Below are 19,758 nucleotides of genomic sequence, written 5' to 3'. Positions count from 1 at the left end.
GCAGCTCTATAAAACTCTGGTTAGGCCACACTTGGAGTACTGTGTCCAGTTCTGGTCGCCTCACTATAGGGAGGATGTGGAAGTATTGGAAAGGGTACAGAGGAGATTTACCAGAATGCTGCCTAGTTTAGAGAGTATGCATTATGATCAGAGATTAAGGGACCTAGGGCTTTACTCTTTGGAGAGAAGGAGAATGAGAGGAGACATGATAGAGGTGTACAAGATAATAAGAGGAATAGATAGAGTGGATAGCCAGCGCCTCTTCCCCAGGGCACCACTGCTCAATACAAGAAGACATGGCTTTAAGGTAAGGGGTGGGAAGTTCAAGGGGAATATTAGAGGAAGGTTTTTCACTCAGAGAGTGGTTGGTGCGTGGAATGCACTGCCTGAGTCAGTGGTGGAGGCAGATACACTCGTGAAGTTTAAGAGACTACTAGACAGGTATATGGAGGAATCTAAGGTGGGTGCTTATATGGGAGGCAGGGTTTGAGGGTTGGCACAACATTGTGGGCCGAAGGGCCTGTACTGTGCTGTACTGTTCTATGTTCTATGTTCTAATCCTGAGATTGCAATCCTGGAGGTCCTGCCCTTTAACTTAGCACCCAATTCCCTGAACTCCCCATGCAGAACCTTGTTACTCATCTACCCATGTCATGGTACCTATATGGACCATGACTTCTGGCTGTTCACCTGTCCATTTAAGAATACTGACGACTTGATCCAAGATATCCTGGACCCCTGGCACCCAGGAGGCAACATACCATCTGGGAACCTTGTTCTCACCCACAGAACCTCCTGTACATTCCCCTAAAGAACAAATCCCATTCACTACAGCATGCCTCTTCTCCCCGCTTCTTTTCTGAATCACAGAGACAGACTCAGTGCCAGAGACCTGACCACTGTGATCTTCCTCTGGTAAGTCATATTCCCCCCCGACAGCATCCAAAGTGATATCCCTGTTGTTGAGGGGGAAGGCCACAGGGGTACTCCACACTGGCCCCTTAATCCCTTTTCCCTTCCTGACTGTCACCCAGCCTCCTATGTCTTGCATCTTAGGTGTAACTACCTCTCTATATGTCCTATCTATCACCCCTTCAGCCTCAAAAATGATCCAGAGTTCATTCAGTTCCAGCTCCAACTCCTTAACGCGGTTTGTTAGAAGCTGCATCTGGATGCACTTCTCGCAGTTGTGGTCAGGAACGCTGGAGGTCTCCCCGCCTTCCCACATCCCGCAAGAGGAGCATTCAGCTATCCTGCCTGGCATCTCTACTGCCCTAGTTCAACAGATATAAAGAAGAGAGGGAAAACGAGCTTCCTTTTCCTTTGCTTTCTCTGACTGAAGCCTCGAAGAGCTAAAGCCTCAAGATCACCACCTGACTACATCCATTCAGATGCTGTGCCGATGGCCTCTGCACTTGCCCCTGCCTTCCTTTAATATGCTCTTGCTAATCAATCCCAGGGGCCAATTGGTCACTGGTCGAAGCTCTATTAAGTTGCCGTGACCTGCTACTGCCTTTTATCCTCGGGCAGTGGACCTGATTGAAGCTCTTTCCTCTCCAAACTTCAAAAGTCAGGTTTGGCCCCTGGTCAAAGAACCATTCTTGGCGAGAGATAGAAGTATTTTTACAATAATAATTAATTTAAATGTCTTTAAAATGTTCAGCTGGTACCTAGATCATTTCCATTCACATCAAAGGGTGAATACTCTTTGTATCTCAGACCTGGTGGAGAATTCTCTGATGTAAGTGAGGTACATTTCGCGTAACTTTCCTCCTCCCCGATCTCAGTGTGCAAGGTGTGAATAGTCATTTCTCAAATCCACAGTGCCATCTATTGCTTGTACTCCATAAGTTATGGTATCATGGAAGTTAAATTTACAGGTAATTTTGCACTGATGAATAATTTTTTTTCTCTTGCTAGTGTTCAGAATGACAGCAATCAAGCACGCATTGCAGAGGGATATTTTCACTCCAAATGATGAACGATTGCTCAGCATTGTCAATGTATGCAAGGCGGGAAAAAAGAAAAAAAACTGCTTTCTGTGTGCTACAGGTACAGTTGAATGTGGTTTTTATTTGTGTTTCTTTAGCACATACTTCTATTTCAATCAAAATCTTTTTTTTTGTTAATATAAGATTCAGGATTGTTTAATGTCATTTCCAGTGCTCGTGAGACCATAAGACAAAGGAGCAGCAGTAGGCCATTCGGCCCATCGAGTCTGCTCCGCCATTTTATCATGAGCTGATCCATTCTCCTATTTAGTCCCACTCCCCCGCCTTCTCACCATAACCTTTGATGCCCTGGCTACTCAGATACCTATTAATCTCTGCCTTAAATACACCCAATGACTTGGCCTCCACTGCTGCCCGTGGCAACAAATTCCATAGATTCACCACCCTCTGACTAAAAAAATTTCTTCGCATTTCTGTTCTGAATGGGCGCCCTTCAATCCTTAAGTCATGCCCTCTCGTACTAGACTCCCATCATGGGAAACAACTTTGCCACATCCACTCTGTCCATGCCTATTAATATTCAAAATGTTTCTATGAGGTCTTCCCTCATTCTTCTAAACTCCAAGGAATACAGTCCAAGAGTGGACAAACGTTCCTCATATGTTAACCCTCTCATTCCCGGAATCATTCTAGTGAATCTTCTCTGTACCCTCTCCAATGTCAGCACATCCTTTCTTAAATAAGGAGACCAAAACTGCCCACGGTACTCCAAGTGAGGTCTCACCAACGCCTTATAGAGCCTCAACATCACATCCCTGCTCCAATACTCTATTCCTCTAGAAATGAATGCCAACATTGCATTCGCCTTCTTCACTACTGACTCAACCTGGAGGTTAACTTTAAGAGTATCCTGTACGAGGACTCCCAAGTCCCGTTGCATCTCAGAACTTTGAATTCTTTCCCCATTTAAATAATAGTCTGCCCGTTTATTTTTTCTGCCAAAGTGCATAACCATACACTTTCCAACATTGTACTTCATTTGCCACTTTTCTGCCCATTCTTCCAATCTATCCAAGTCTCTCTGCAGACTCTGTTTCCTCAGCACAACTGGCCCCTCCACCTATCTTCGTATCGTCAGCAAACTTAGCCACAAAGCCCAAGGAGAATGAAATAATTGTTACTCTGGATCTGATGCAGCACAAAAAATAAACAATAAGATAAAGGACAGAATGATAAAAAAAAATAAACTGAATAAATATAAATACATAGCTTATATAGTCAATAGTCCTTAAATTGATGGTAGGCACAGGGGCGTATGTACATAAGGTGACTCTGACAGGAAATGTTAAAATAGCGGAGGGGGTGGGTTAGTGGGTGAAGGTGTTGATCAGCCTTACTGTTTGGGGAAAGTAGTTGTTTTTGAGTCTGGTGGTCCTCGGCTGAATGCTGTATAGCCTCCTCCCTGATGGGAGTGGATACAAGGAGTCCATGAAAGTGTGGGTGGCACCCTTCAGGATGTTACTGGCGCCCTTCTTGAAGGTGGGTAGTCTGGTGTTGGCGATGCGTTGGGCGATTTTGACTACCTGTTGTAGAGCCTTCCTGTCCACTGCAGTGCAGTTTCTGTGCCATGCACTGATGCAGCATGTCAGGATGCTCTCTACTGCACATCTGTAGAAGGACTTGAGTATAGAGGTGCATAGTCCAGCTCTCTTCAGCCTCCTCAGAAAGTAGAGATGTTGATGAGCTTTCCTAATGGTATAGGATGTTTTCTGGACCCATGAGGAGTTGTGTGAAATGTGCACTCCTAGGAATTTGAAACTGCTGGCTGTACCACCGATGTAAAGAGAGGCCTCTTACCTTCAATAGTCATACCTACACTTTTGAAGTTAATCTTTTTATCTTTGTTATGTTTCAAAGTTCAAAGTAAACTTATTATCAAAGTACATACATGTCACCCTGAGATTCATTTTCTTGCAGGCATGCTCAATAAATCCATAAAAGAAAAATAACCTTGATAGAATCAATGAAAGACTGCACCTACTTGGGTGTTCAACCATTGTGCAAAAGACAACAAACTGTGCAAATACAAAAAGAAAAATAATAAATCAGCAATAAATATCGAGGACCTAAGATGGAGTCCTTGAAACTGCATCCGTAGGTTTTGGGAACAGTTCAGTTATCCCCTCTGGTTAAAGAGCTTGATAGTTGAAGGGTAATAACTGCTCCTGGACCTGGTGGTGTGAGTCCTGAGGCTTTTGTATCTGCTTCCCAATGGCAACAGAGAGAAGAGAACATCACCTTGGTGGTGTGGGTCCCTGATGATGGATGCTGCTTTCCTGCAACAACACTTCGTGTAGATGTGCTCAATGATGGGGAGGGCTTTACCTGTGATGGACTGGGACTTTTTGTAGGATTTTCAGTTCAAGGGCACTGGTGTTTCCATACCACGCTGTGATGCAGCCGGTCAATGTACTCTACACTAGGCATCTATGGAAGTTCGTCAGTTTTAGATGTCATGCCAAATCTTCAAATTCCTAAGAGGCGCGCCATGCTTTCTTTGGAATTGTATTTGTGTGCTGGGCCTAGGGAAATGATAGTACTGAGGATTTTAAACTTGTTTACCCTCCCCACCGCTGATTTTCCAAAGAGGACTGGCTAATGACCTCTGGTTTCCTCCTCCTGCACTCAATAATTAGCTCCTGGTCTTGCTGGCATTGAGTAAGAGGTGGTTGTTGTTGTGGCACCTCGGCCAGATTTTCAGTCTCCATCCTATATGCTGATTCGTCACGAGCTTTGATTCAGCTTACAACAATAGTGTCATCAGCAAACTCGAATATTGCATTGGAGCTGTGCTTAACCACACGGTCATAAGTGTAAAGTTAGTAAAGCGGGGGCTAAACTCACAGCCTTGTGGTGCACCTATGCTGATGGAGATTGTGGAGGAGATGTTGTTACCAATCCAAACTGACTGGGATCTGCAAGTGATGAAATCAAGGATTCAATTGCACAAGGAAGTATTGAGGCCAAGGTCTGAGAGCTTAGTGATTAGTTTTAAGGGGCTTTTGGTATTGAATGCCAAGCTATAGTTGATGACGAGCATCCTGATGTATGCATCTTTGCTGTCCAGATGCTCCAGGGTTGAGTGGAGAACCAATGAGATGCTGTGGAGCTGTTGCCCCGTAGGCAAATTAGAGCAGATCGAAGTTGCTTCTCAGGCAGGAGCTGATATGTTTCATCACCATCCTCTGAAAACACTTCATTACTGTGAATGTTAGTGCTGCTGGACAATAGTCATTGAGGCAGGTTACCACGTGGTAACCTTCACTTATCGGTGTAAGTGAATTCTGCTTGAAGCAGGTGGTACCTCAGACTGCCACAGCGAGAGTGAACACTCCAGCCAGTGATTAGCACAGGCCTTTGGTACTTGGCCAGGTATCCTATCTGGGCCACATGCTTTTTGTGGGTTCACCCTCCTGAAATCTGCAAACACTTTGGCCTCAAGAGACTGAAACTACAGGATCATCAGGGGCTGTAGAGTTCCTGCTGGTCCCTCCATGTTTTGATCATCAAGGTGAGTATTGAAGGCATTGACCTCATCTGGAAGTGAAGGCTTGTTGTTGCCTATGCTATTTTACTTTACTTTGTAAGAGATGATAGCATTCAAGCCCTGCCACAACCGTTGAGCATCCTTCATTGATTCAAGTGTAGTCTGGAATTGCCACTTCGCCCATGAGATGGCTTTCCGGAGATCATACCCAGATCTCTTTCAACTTTCTTAGTCACCAGACTTGAATGCCTCTTACCTGGCACTCAGCACAATGCTGATCTCATGGTTCATCCAGGGCTTGTGGTTGGGGAAGATTCTGAATGAATTACTGGGGACACTCTCCTCTGCAACTGTTTTAATAAAATCCATAACAATCATGATATATTCATTCAGATCCACAGATAAGGCCTTGAACACAGCCCAGTCCACTGTCTCGAAGCGATTCCATAGCCACTCCTCTGCCTCTCACCATCACCTCCTTGTTGTCCTATCTTAGCCTCTGCCTGTATGCAGGATCAAGGACAGCCAAGTAATCAGAATTACCTAAATGTGGTCTGGGCATGGAACAGTAGGCAAGTGTGGGGAGGGTCAAATGTGTTGGGACCTCTGGTGATACAGGTTATATGCTGAAGGTAGTTGGTCAGGGTTTTCTTTAAACAAGCCTGGTTGAAATCTCTGACTATAACTTGAAATGCGTTGGGATGGACCTTTTCTTGTTTGGAGACGGCATCATGCAGTATCCCAAGCCCTCAATTATAGTCAGTCACTGGTGGTATGTTTTGCAGACAGGATTATGGAGATGAACTCCCTAGGTTAATAGAATGGTCGGCATTTGACTGCTAGGTGTTCAAAGTTGGGGGAACACCAGATCAACAAAATCGGCACATCAGAGCACCACTTAGAATTTATCATGAAACACGTACCTCTGCCTAATGCCTTTTCCAAATAATCAGTTCTGTCCGTCCTGTGAATCGACAAGCCATCAGGTCTGATTGCCATATCTGGAATTAGGCCATGTCTCAATTACACATAATACACAACAATCTCTCATTTCTCTCTGATACAGCAATCTTGACCTCAGATCCTCAACTTTATTCTCTAGTGACTGCACATTTGCTAGGTAGAGGGTGTCTTACTCCTTTATGCTTCAGCCAGGCTTGGAGTCTCTTCTCCTCCCTTTTTCCCTCCCCCCAAACCTCTATACTCAAGTTGCGATGTGTAGACCATATTGGTACTTGTCTATATTGAGTTCCATGACATCATGTACTGAATTACTAAACAATTTGAACGAATAGACCTTGTAAATGATGCTCACAAGGCTAATGTTCTCTGCCAACTTTCCCTTTTCACCATACTGCCCCCCCCCCCAAACAATAAAAGTTCATGATAAACTTCTGGAAAACATGGACCATTTCACATGTATTTGGAGCCAAACCTTGGGGAAGGCAGACATCAATGATGAAATTCACGATTGTTTTTGGTGCCCTAGCACAACCTTGATCAATTGAAGAAATGTATTTTTAGAAGATCAAGCCCTTGGACCTGGCTTAAAAGTTGGGATTTACCAGATAGTAAAACTTGTGATTTACCTGCCCTCCTATATGCTTCCAGACATGGGTGCCTTGCCTGCATCTCAAGAACTGGTGAAATACTGTCAATGCTTTCACCATCTAAAATCCATGAATCCTTCATTGGCCTCATCAGCCACCTCAGAACCCACAAAATTGGAGTATGGGTAGGTCATCCATAATCAGAATCAGAATCAGAATCAAATTTATTATTACCGGCATGTATCATGAAATTTGTTAACTTAGCAGCAGAAGTTCAATGTAATACATAATATAGAAGAAGAAAAAAATAATAAATAAATCAATTACAGTATATCTATATTAAATAGATTAAAAATCGTGCAAAAACAGACAATATATAAAAAGTGAGGTAGCAGTCACGGGTTCAGTGTCCGTTTAGGAATTGGATGGCAGAGGGGAAGAAGGTGTTCCTGATTCGCTGAGTGTGTGCCTTCAGGTTTCTGTACCTCGACCTACCTGATGGTAACAGTGAGAAGAGGGCACGCCCTGGGTGCCGGGGGTCCTTAATAATGGACGCTGGCTTTCTGAGGCACCGCTCCTTGAAGATCTCCTGTGTACCTTGTAGGCTAGTACCTAAGAAGGAACTGACTAACTTTACAACTCTCTGCAGCTTCTTTCAGTCCTGTGCAGTAGCCCCCACCCCACCCCCATACCAGATAGTGATGCAGCCTGTCAGAATGCTTTACATGCTACCTCTATAGAAGTTTTTGAGTGTATTTGTTGACATACCAAATCTCTTCAAACTCCTAATGAAGTATAGTCGCTGTTTTGCCTTCTTTATAGCTGCATCGATATGTTGGGATCAGGTTAGGCCCTCAGAAATCTTGACACCTAGGAACTTGAAACTACTCACTCCCTCCACTTCTTATCCCTTTATGAGGATTGGTTTGTGTTTCTTTGTTTTACCCTTCCTGGGGTCCACAATCAGCTCTTTGTCTTGCGTTGAGTGCCAGGTTGTTGCTGCGACACCACTCCACTAGTTGGCATATCTCACTCCTGTACGCCCTCTCGTCTCCACCTGAGATTCTACGAACAATGGTTGTATCATCGGCAAATTTATGGGATAGTATTTGAGCTATGCCTAGTCACCCAGTCATGGGTATAGAGAGGGTAGAGCAGTCAGCTAAGCACACACCCCTGAGGTGCGCCAGTGTCATGAAGGGCTGCTTCAGGGATAGAGTTTGTTTACAGATTCCTCCTCCACTCTTCTAAACCATAACATTTCCACTTGTAGGTCTGTTCTATTCTTTGTCATTATACTGTTTCAGCATTTCATTGCTGTGTATTGCCTCTTTTTGTTTTTCGTAATGCTAATTGTCTGTCCTGAATTACATCCTCTCCATAAAACACCCTGGGATGTTGACCTGTTAAGAGGCATTTTAATTATGTTAATTTTTAAGTATTTTTATGATTTATCCAGTTGCATTGTAGTCTAATTATATCTGACACTAGACATTTTGCTGTGATAGAATTTGAACAGTATAATTTAAAATTTTGATTGTACGGTGGATTCTTGTTCTATTACTTGCCATTACATTGTCCGTTTGAGATGTAGTGAAACGCATTATATGCTAGAGAATTTCACCAGATGTATCATCAGATACTATCCTCGTCCATGAAAATCTGTCACTTCACTTCACATGCTAGTATATAATACACTTTTCTATGAAAACCTTTTCTAGTTGCTGATAGGAATTTTGAATAGTCAGCACATTTGGCAGATCACATACCAGAAAATAAGATGAACTTTGTTTTTTTTTACTGTTAATTTCTTTGCATGAATAGCCCCAACCTCTGTAAAGTAGTTCTCAAAAATTTGAGTTTATTGTCTTGAGGTGTAGGTACAATGAAAAACTTGCAGCAGCATGACTGGCACAAAGATTCAGACATTGCACGAAACTGCTGTATTGTACATAAATTATGCATAAAGTTTTCATGACAGCAAAGAAAAAGATTGTGCGAGACATTAGGGCAAAAACGAAGCAGAGGCAAGTTCAGGGCAGTGCAGGGAGTGTTCTGCAGGAGCTTTGCTGAGAGCTCATTAGGATTGGCTAGGTCAGTTCAAGAACCTGATGGCCTTTGGAAAGTAGCTGTTGCTGAACTTTGTGGTTTTTGTACTTGCGCAGTAAGTAGAGTGTATTACCTGGGTGGTGGGGTCGTTAATGATTGATTTTGGCACTGATACAACATCTCCTGTAGATACTTTCAATGACGGCTGGGCTGTATCCAGTACTTTCCCCAGCCTCTTACAATCCTGTGCATGCAGATGTTGTACCGGGTGATGTTTTCAATCGTCTATCCGATTGCTTGATAGAGTATTTGGTGACATGCCAAATCTCCTTAAGCTTATAAGAAAGTAGAGGCACTGGCATATATTCTCTGTGATTGCATATTTGTACTGGGCCCAGCATAGGTCATCTGAGCTGTTAATGCCCAAGAATTTAAAGCTGCTAATTCTTTCCATCTCTGGCCCACCAATAAGAACTGAAAGGTAGGATTCAACTTCCATTTTTTTGAAGTCAACAATTAATTACTTGGTTTTGTTGACATTGAGTGTGAAGTTGTAACTGCTGAACCAAATGCTCTTCCTCACCCCTGTAGACTCTCATCACATGTTTAGCCCATAAGTCATGAGTTCCTCTAATCTTTATTGTCTTTTTGACGTTATTTCAGTTCTTCTGACACTGTTATTCCTTCTGCATTGCTTCTACCTTTTCAATTGTCCATGCAATTTATTCAGGATTTTTTTTTTCGCCATTGTCAGTTGATGGATTGGAAACTTCTCCTTTACATAACAGGTATGATCAGAATAATATTCCCTTTGGTGTAAATGTATGAATATGAAGTTCAGATTCAAGTTTACATGTCATTCAGTCATACCCATGAACACAGACAAATGAAACAGCATTACTCTGGGACCAAGGTGCAAAACACAGTACCGACTTCCATAAACATGAGGATCAAGTCCTCATAGCTAATGAAATTTAACTATCTGAGATGAGAAGTTTTATTGTGATCGAAATAATTTTCATAGAAAAATGTGTCAAAGATTGTACGGAAGTGTAATTAAAAAGGTAGATAGCAATTTAGGGAATTGGTGGATGAATTGAGGCTTACTGAACTCTTTGAGGTTTTGTGCAATATCTGTCTAAAGGGTTGAATAAACATTAATTCTGCACTATTCTTTAAGATTGCTATTTTAACCCTTTTATTATGTTAATAATACTTTGTTTACAACCTCTTTATTCTATCGCTCATTGATTTATTAACTTTGGTTTTTGCAGTAACTACAGAGCGACCAGTTCAAGTAAATGTTGTTAAGGTGAAGAAATCAGATAAGGGGGATTTCTACAAACGGCAGACAGCATGGGCATTGCGAGATTTGGCTGTTGTCGATGCTAAGGATGCTAACAAGGTAAAACGAAAAGGTCTGAAAGGCCATTGAAACTTAGGTGTTTCGGTCAGATTGATTACACTAATAATAAGGAATTAAACATTCTGAATATTGCAAGTTTTATGTTTTTAATAACGAAAGTCCTAAATATTTTTAAATTGTGGAGAATTTCTTGAGGTTTTTTTGTTACTATATTTGATCAAGTTTACTTGCTTTCTTAATCAGAATCAGGTTTATTATCAATGGCATCTGTCATGAAATTTGTTTTGTGGCGACAGTACAGTGCAAGGCATAAAAAATTACAATAAAAATTAGATAATGCAAAAGAAGAATAATGAAGTAGTGTTCATGGACCATTCAGAGGGGAAGATGTTCCTAAAATGTTAAGTGTGTGTCTTCAAACTCCAATACCAATCTGGATGTTTAAGGTCCTTAATGTTGGATATCACCTTCCAGAGGCATCATGTTTTGAAGATGTCCTCGATAATGGGTAGGGTTGTGCCCATGATAGAAATGGATGAGTCTACAACCCTCTGTAGCCTCTCGCATTGGATCCTCCATACCAGGTGGTGATACACCCAGTTAGAATGCTCTCAATGATACATGTATAGAAATTTGCTCATGTCTCTGGTGATGTACCAAGTCTCCTCAAACTCCGAAGAAAGTTTAGCCACTGGTGTGCCTTCTTTACGATTGCCTCGATATGTTGGGTTCTGGAGGAATCCTTTGAAACGTTGATGCCCAGGGACTTGAAGCTAGTCACTCTTTCCACCACTGACTCCCTCAATAAGCATTAGTAAGTGTTCGCCTGACCTCCCCTTCCTGAAGTCCGCGATCAATAAGATACAGCTTTCCGTTAGCATGTTCTGTTTCGTGGCCATTAACATTACTGGTTTACTCCCCTACACCCGCCTCACTACATTGTCCTCCTCTGTAGTAGCCACTGTCTCACTGTCCAAATGTAGAAAAATTGCTTTGGGTTTCCTTAATACACTAAAAATGTGAATTGGAAGTTAAAGGTGCATTAGTGGACTCAATGCAGAGTAATTTCATTCTGTTCTACTGAATGTGCATTCGCATTTGCTATAAAATAAAGCTTGATGGAAAGGTAATGGATCATGGATTGGCTGGAGTTCAAATTGCAATTTCAAAGTGTGCACCCTGTCAATTAATTGTGAAGTGGCAGCATTGATGAACACAGAAGTTCATAGCCCTGTGACCAACTCTTGTAGTAAAAGTAGAATTGTAATGTGGTAAAAAGAATCCAAAATAAAACTAAAATTGGGAAGAGAAGATCAGAAGCGAAATCTGAATAATGTTGGAGGACCCCCACAAAAGCTACAAAGAATCTAAGGAAAAGATACCCCCAGGGGTGCCCGAGAGTGGGGGAGGATGAGCACCCCAATCGGATGGACACAACGACATCAGACCCAAGCAATGAACAAATGATGATGAGGAAGCAGTGTGCATGTGGCAAAATCTGCAAGAATGATCATGGCTTGAAGATCCACCAAGCGAGGATGAAGTGTTTGGCGGGAGCAGGAGCAGCACAACGCGCAGGTGTCCAACCTGGTGAGACGAAGGAGGGGCCAGGCCCGGAGTCACCCCATAGTGCCCAGAACCTCCAACTGTTGCAAACTAATCCCTCTAACATGAAGTCTAACAGGAGGCGGATCAAGTGGCCTGCAGCTAACATGACTTCACTGTGGAAGCAGTTTGATGAAGATGTTAACCAAATTCTGGAGGCAACGGCGAAGGGAGGGGTTGATAGGAAGCTGCAAGCCATGACAACAGTTATTGTCAGTATCGCTGCTGAACAGTTCAGAGAAGAGAAGAAGGAAGGCTCCAAGACATCTTACTCGAAGAACCAAAGAGCATTGAGGATCCACAACATCAGGCAGGAGATGAAAGCGCTGAAGTCCCAATACAAGGAGGCAGGAGAAGAGCAGCGCATTGGCTTGGCCCAGCGGATGTGCATACTACGAAAGAAGATCAGGGTCCTCCGCTGGACATCGGAGGCGGCATTGTGAAAGGGCCCGAAAATGTGCTGCCTTTATCGCCAACCCCTTCAAGTTCACCAAGGAGTTGCTGGGGGAGAAGCGCAGTGGGAAACTGGCCTGTTCGCAGGAGGACATAGACCAGCATCTGAAGAAGATATATAATGATCCTGAAAAAGAGCAGGAGTTGGGAGAGTGCGACATCCTAATAGACCCACCTGAACCGGGTGTGCAGTTCGACATGTCAGAGTTGCAACTAAAGGAAGTCAGAGAGGTCGTCCTCAAAGTAAGGGCAAGCTCGGCTCCAGGACCGAGCAACACCTCGTGCAAAGTGTACAAGAACTGCCCCAAACTCCTGCTGCATCTGTGGAAGATCCTGAGAATCTTCTGGAGAAGGAGGAAGATCCCAGAACAGTGGAGAGTGGCTGAAGGGGTGTGGATCCCGAAGGAGGAAAATGCCGCCCAGATAGATCAGTTTCGCATCATCTCCCTGCTGTGTGTCGAGGTGAAGATCTTCTTCAGTGCAGTTTCCAACCGGTTGTGCACCTACCTAGCAAAGAACACCTATATTGATACATCAGTCCAGAAGGGTGGCATTTCAGGGATGCCGGGCTGTCTGGAGCACATCGGTGTGGTGACACAGCTCATCAGGGAGGCCAGAGAGAACAAGGGCAACCTGTCAGTGTTGTGGCTTGACCTGGCAAATGCATATGGCTCCATTCCACACAAGCTGGTGCAGCTCACACTGACCAAATATCACGTCCTCAGCAGAATCAGAGACCTTATCGCTGATTATTACAGCAACTTCAGGATGAGGGTCTCTTCAGGAGCAATCACATCACCCTGGCACAAGGTGGAGATTGGCATCATCACAGGGTGCACTTATCTCAGTGACACTGTTCTCCCTAGCCATGAACATACTCACTAAGTCTGCTGAACCAGAGTGCAGAGGGCCCAGAATGAATTCCGCTCAACGGCAACCACCTATCGGGGCATTCATGGATGACCTCACAGTCAGCACAGAATCAGTCCCAGGCTGCTGGAGGGTTCTGCAAGGGCTCGAAAAGCTGGTGGAGTGGGCCCAGATGCATTTCAAACCTGCCAAATCAAGATTGATGGTGCTGAGGAAAGGGAAGGTGGAGAACAAGTTCCGGTTCAGCACCGCAGGCACAGCCATCTCAACCATCACAGAAAAGCCAGTCAAGAGCTTAGGCAGTTTTTGACAGCTCTTTAAGGGACACAACAACTATTCGGGCAACCTGCATCGAGTTGGATGGCTGGCTGAAATCTGTGGACAAGTCTGGCCTACCTGGGAAGTTTAAAGCCTGGGTGTATCAGCATGGCATTCTTCCCAGAATCCTGTGGCCCCTCCTCGTCTATGCAGTCCCGATCTCAACAGTCGAAACCTTAGAGAGGAGGGTTAGCAACCACCTCAGGAGATGGCTGGGGCTGCCAAAGAGTCTGAGCAGCATCGCACTCTGTGGACACCACAACAAACTGCAACTGCCATTCAAATCCTTAGAGGAAGAATTCAAGGTAACAAGAGCCAGAGAAGTGCTACAGTATAGGGACTCAAGTGACCCGAAGGTGGCTAGAGCAGGGATCCAAGTAAGTACTGACAGGAAGTGGAGGGCAGAGGAAGCTGTTCAGGAGGCAGGGGCGAGGCTGCGTCACAGGAGGCTGGTGGGAGTGGTCACACGAGGCCGAGCTGGGCTAGGATCCTTTCCAACTCCCCAAATGGACACCAGAGGGAAGGAAAGGCGTTGTCTAGTTCAGGAGGAGGTGAGAGCAGTAGTGGAGGAGATGAGAGCCTGCAAGGCAGTGGGAATGAAGCAACAGGGAGCTTGGACAAGATGGGAGAATGCGGCTGAGAGGAAAGTGACCTGGGCTGAGCTTTGGAAAGCCGAACCACACCGCATCCAATTTCTCATCCAGGCAGTGTACGATGTGCTTCCAAGCCCATCAAACCTGTACACATGGGGCAAGGCAGAGTCATCTGCGTGCCCACTGTGCTCCAAGTGAGGAACCCTGGAGCACATCCTCAGCGGCTGTGCAAGGGCACTTGATGAGGGATGGTACAGGTGGAGGCATGATCAGGTCCTAAAGACCATCGCTGAAGCCGTCAGCGCAGGAGTTGAGTGGGCGAAGCGGTCCCGACCCTCCAAGCAGACCATTGCCTTTGTCAGAGCTGGGGAGCAGCCAATACCTGCCAAAAGAACATCTGCAGGCATTCTGACCTCTGCAAGGGATTGGCAGCTGTTGGTGGACCTTGAACGGCAGCTGAAGTTCCCCGACCATATCGCAGCCACCACCCTGCGACCAGACATTGTCCTTGTGTCTGAGTCTACTAAGCAAGTGGTGCTGCTGGAGCTGACAGCCCCATGGGAAGATAGCTTGGAAGAGGCCTTTGAAAGGAAGCTCTGCAAGTACGCAGGACTGGTCAGCAATTGTCAGCAGGCTGGATGGAGAGCGAGGTATCTCCCAGTGGAGGTTGGTTGTAGGGGATTCATAGCCCATTCTTTAGTTAGAGCCTTCAGCATTTTGGGCATCGAGGGAGAGAGGAAGAGGAGAGCCATCCGCAGTACCACCGATGCGGCAGAGAGGGCCTCAAGATGGCTGTGGCTCAAAAGAGGGGAGCCATGGAATCATAAGTAGCTAGCCATCTGGACACAAGCTGGGGTCTGATCAGCCCCGGCTGGGTCACCTGGAGGAGGTTGTATGATGTTGAAAGACCCAAAACACCCGATGATTCCAGGAACATCACTGAAGATGTGTCCAGAAGCATCAATAGATGTATGCACACAGGAGTACTTCCTTATCTTCTCATGTAAAGCAGCTGTACGTCCTTGCCACTCCCCACCAAAAGCTTTTATTTTAAGAAATGAAAACCCTCTTGTAGAGGATATTAGCCTTTGTTCACTCTGTTCCACCGATCTCTACCAAATTGTACATTCTTCAAGGTGAGTCAGTACCCCAAAGTAATTGGATGAGTAATCTGAAAAGTTCGTAGAAATGTTGTTTTTCTGATTTTATATTACATTTAAGGGGGTGCCTTTCATGGTCAAAATAATACTTAAGCAAGTGCAGGAATGGCTCAGTTGGAATGAAAAATTTCCACCGGAGAAGCGAACATCCAGAACTGAAAGTATACTGCTTTGCAGGATTTCTTACTGCCCATTGGGCTGAAAGTTGGAAACCATCTCCTAAAAGAGCAATCCAGAACTTTTGTACTTTTTTTAGTGTTTATATTGCTAGAATTAATGGAACCAAAATATTTTAGTTCTTCTAACTTAGCAATTGTTAACTCTTATTAGGCTGGCCTTTAGAGCTGAAATGCAGCCATTGCCACAGCTCAGACAGAAACACAGATTCAGATCTTGCTAAGTGTTTCTCGTTGCCTCTCAGCATCACTTCTTTTTCAGAAAGCAGATGAGTTTGGCTCTGAAAATTTGGAATAGTTTCCCTGTGTTCTAAATAATGATAAGAATTAAAAAAGAATATCACTTCTGATGTTTAATTGATGTTGACAACTCTATAACCATGAATAACAATTTACATGAATACAGTAGATTTAATACATGAAAAATATCCCAGGTGAAAGATGAATCCAATATCAGAGAAAGTTCATGAAGACATTACAGGTAATTCTGCTATAATGTGACAGTTGCACTCCTAAGAAGTCTCAACACAGCACATTGTGACATAAAAATGTGTAAATGGGAGAGAAGGAGTTAGGAATTAGAGATTGCCAGACATGCAATAAGTTATGTTTCTTGCAGAGTTTAAGATGGTTTTAGTAGCTATAAATTCATTTTGTTACTGCAAGCTAAAAATACTAAAAGCTGTAAAGAACTCAGAGGTTAGGGAAGAAAAATCAACATGGTGGGCAAGGTATGCACAAGAGTATATTATGAACAAATTTTGAGTTTGGGTGAGGGAATGGAAGGAAAAGTTAAAGCAATGGAGAACGGGAGATAAGACTGGAGAGCAGAACCTTTTGAGAATAAGAATTTCACATCTCGCCTCCCAATATTTAAGTGTAGTTCAGTGAAGACTCGAGCAGGACCTGTATGGGAAAGGGTGCTTTGGATGAGTTATGCTTATGGAGAGTGGAAAATGGGAAGGACTTGAAGAAGTTAGATCAGGATGTGAAAAAAATAATTTGAATATACTTTCACTGGTGGGTGGAGAAATTGAGAAACGTGGCAGAAATAGTTATTCTTTGTGATTGAAGAATATACAGTAAAACACCAGTAATTTGCTGTCTGGCTATTCAGAGGTTCTGCATCTGGTTTACTTTGTGATATCTGCCATGCTCACTTACCACTTGTTGGCCCAGATACCCACACTGAGGTTCAATTAGAAATTCTGATTTTAATATTTTGACTATATGAGTGTTATCACTTTGAGAATACTGTTAGGTTCCATACTCTGTATATTTTGATGTTCATGATGAACTGCTTCATCATTCCAGTCCTGAAGAAGGATCTTTGCCTGAAATGTAGACTATTTGTTTACTTCGATAGACATTGCCTGGCCTGCTGAGTTCCTCCAGCATTTTATGTGTCTTTCTTTGGATCTCCAACAGATTTTCTTGTGTTTGTCATCATACTAATTTTTTTTTCTAAAATCAAATACTTGAACTAAATGAATTTGTATTATCTATGCTCGCAGGAGAATCCAGAGTTTGATTTGCACTTTGATAAAGTGTACAAGTGGCTTGCTAGCAGCACAGCAGAGAAAAATGCTTTCATTTGTTGTATTTGGAAACTTAATCAGCGATATCTTAGAAAGAAGATCGAGTTTGTCAATGTTAGTTCACAGTTATTGGAAGGTGAGTCTCAGTGTGATGATGATAAACATTTCATTTTAGTAGAAATGACAGTCTTCACATGATCTAATTGTCCTCCTCCTGTTATGTGACAGCTTGCCTGACATTAATTTTTTTTCTTTCAGTTTCTTCATAACACAGCTCAGTCTGTTCCATCTGTCTTTTCAACTCCTATTATCTTTTTTGCTCGGTATTTAAATGGCTCTTATGAAAATTAAGTCAAAACATTTATGTAATCAACAGTGCTGAATGCAATTAAATTTTTGAGCTTTCTTTGCAGGCTTATTATAATATTGGAATATAGTCATTTATATGCTAATGATTGCTTCCCATCAAGGTCACTTGTTTTGTTTTTTCACCATATTACTTTGTGTATTTCATCTTGGCCTCAAATTTATAGAATGCAGTGTGGTCAGTCTAAGATAAATTCAACCTTTTCGTGGATGAATATTTTAGTGGCTAGCATTTTTACTTCTGCAAACACATTTTTTGATTTCTATCTTTTACATCTTTGGAAAATATTTCTGTTGCGCTGCCGTTTCTTGAAAGCACATTGTAATGGTGGATTTGGCAAGCCTGGCGGCAGTCTTGGGAATTCATTGTAAAATGCTGCCTTTTTTAATCTGTATTGCTACCTGTTGCTATGATGTTTCTTTGCTTATCTTCCTTTAATCCTCTTTCTCTATTCTTTCTCTGCAAAGAACTTCCTAAGGTTACAGAAGGTTGGTGATGTTTTCTTATTTTTGTCATCCTGGTGTATATCTATAATTGATGTTCAACTTTATTAATAAAGAGTTCAAGTAAAGAAATTGGTTGTTACCTTTTAAAAACAAGAGAAAATCTGCAGATGCTGGAATCCAAGCAACACACACAAAATGCTGGAGGAACTCAACAGGCCAGGCAGCATCTATGGAAAAGAATACAGTCGACATTTTGGGCCGGGACCATACCCGTTTCCATAGAACTGCCTGACCTGCTGAGTTCCTCCAACATTTTGTGTGTGTTACTTGTTATCTTTTAAAATTTGCATTTTATAACTTCAGCGCATACCAAAGCATTTCGCACACAATTGGTAGAACCTCCGCTCTTCTGGGTGTAAAAAGAAGCTTTATGATTTTATATGTATAGATGTCATTAGAAGTGTTCACAAGTATTACAGATCTAATATCCAATAACATAAATAATTCTTTTTGAGACTACACCATTGTATTAGGACTCCAAAATAATCCTAATTTCCTTTGTTCAAATGATACTGACCATTTTCCTCTGCTAAGAATATAAGCACACTGGATTTTGGGGAATTAATTATTAAGACCTTGCAAGATGATCTTTATTAAAAATCCTTAAAGAATTATATATCTATTTTTTTTCTTGTTTATGTTTTGGCTGTTTTTTAAAAAAAGGTTTTCCTGCATTCTCCTTTTACTTAGTATTATATGACCTGAAATTTTAACCTTCCTTTTCAGATGCTGAGGAAGCTATTGTGTATATCTAGCAAGTACATGTTTACTGCAGGTCACTATAGAGAATGAGCAACTGCATCCCCTCTGTTTCAAGAATGCTATCCAAGGCCGCATTTTTTTTCCATTGAAGAATTGCGTTTTGCATCTTGAGTCTGGAATTAAATCCATGTCTAATGCTGGTTCTGGGGGTATTTATTTGCTAAACTGGGCCCATACACAATTTTAGACCACAGGGCAAGTAGATATTCTGATTTCTGTGCCCATCAGGAACTTGCATGGCCCAGCAGTCTGTTCATTTGTACAGAGTAACAGAACTCTGTTGAATGCTGTTTTCATGGAAGTACAAATTGTACTTTATAGGAATAGGAGTAACCTTGTTACTATTACAGTTTTGATGGTTTGTAGTCAATATCCGATTGCTTTAAGGTAGAAAGATATTCGATATCATGAAAGGAGTTGAGACTCATTTCTTATACAGCATGGAAACTGACCCTTAGCCCACTGCATTTGCACTGATCAGCTAATGGTTAAATTTTTTTAAATCAAGAATGTCCTCAAAACTTCGGGGTTGAGGGGCTGGGGTGTACAACATGCACACCCACTCCTTGAAATCCCTGGCCACCAACTGCCCAAATTGGAAAAGGAGCATTCAGAAAGGCATATGAGAATCGGGAGCATGCAACAGCTCAGCATAAATAGAAGAGGAGTACAAACTACCCACTCTCCTGCCTATTACGGTAGAGGCTATGTTCAAGATGTGCAAGGATGGAATAGCGGAACAACAGTTGTCTCTACTACCTCAGACCTCCAGCAACAGTCCTGACCTTGCGTGTCTTTTTTGTGTTGATTACATCTTCTCTGTCTGACTACGTGGGTTTACTCTGGGTGCTTAGGTTTCTAATAATTTAGATGAAGGGATTAAAAGTAACATTAGCAAATTTGCAGATGACACAAAGCTGGGTGGCAGTGTGAAATGTGTGGAGGA

At 42.8% G+C, this 19,758-nt stretch overlaps 1 protein-coding gene across 4 annotated transcripts in view; it reads left to right on the top strand.

The window, feature by feature from the left end:
- The window catches only part of exoc1 (exocyst complex component 1), a 95,328-nt gene that overhangs the window by 14,339 nt on the left and 61,231 nt on the right, over positions 1–19,758 (top strand). For all 4 annotated transcript variants that reach the window (XM_072252688.1, XM_072252687.1, XM_072252686.1 and 1 more), the window contains exons 2-4: positions 1,921–2,052; positions 10,373–10,503; positions 17,154–17,313. In XM_072252688.1, the coding sequence (XP_072108789.1) occupies positions 1,929–2,052; positions 10,373–10,503; positions 17,154–17,313 (415 nt within the window). In that variant the 5' untranslated portion in view covers positions 1,921–1,928. The remainder of the gene's footprint in view (positions 1–1,920; positions 2,053–10,372; positions 10,504–17,153; positions 17,314–19,758) is intronic.

Source organism: Mobula birostris, chromosome 3 (assembly GCF_030028105.1).
Source record: "Mobula birostris isolate sMobBir1 chromosome 3, sMobBir1.hap1, whole genome shotgun sequence".
Lineage (NCBI taxonomy): Eukaryota > Metazoa > Chordata > Chondrichthyes > Myliobatiformes > Myliobatidae > Mobula > Mobula birostris.
The sequence above is the reverse complement of the archived record's forward strand: the minus strand, read 5'-3'. Positions and strand labels throughout refer to the sequence as shown.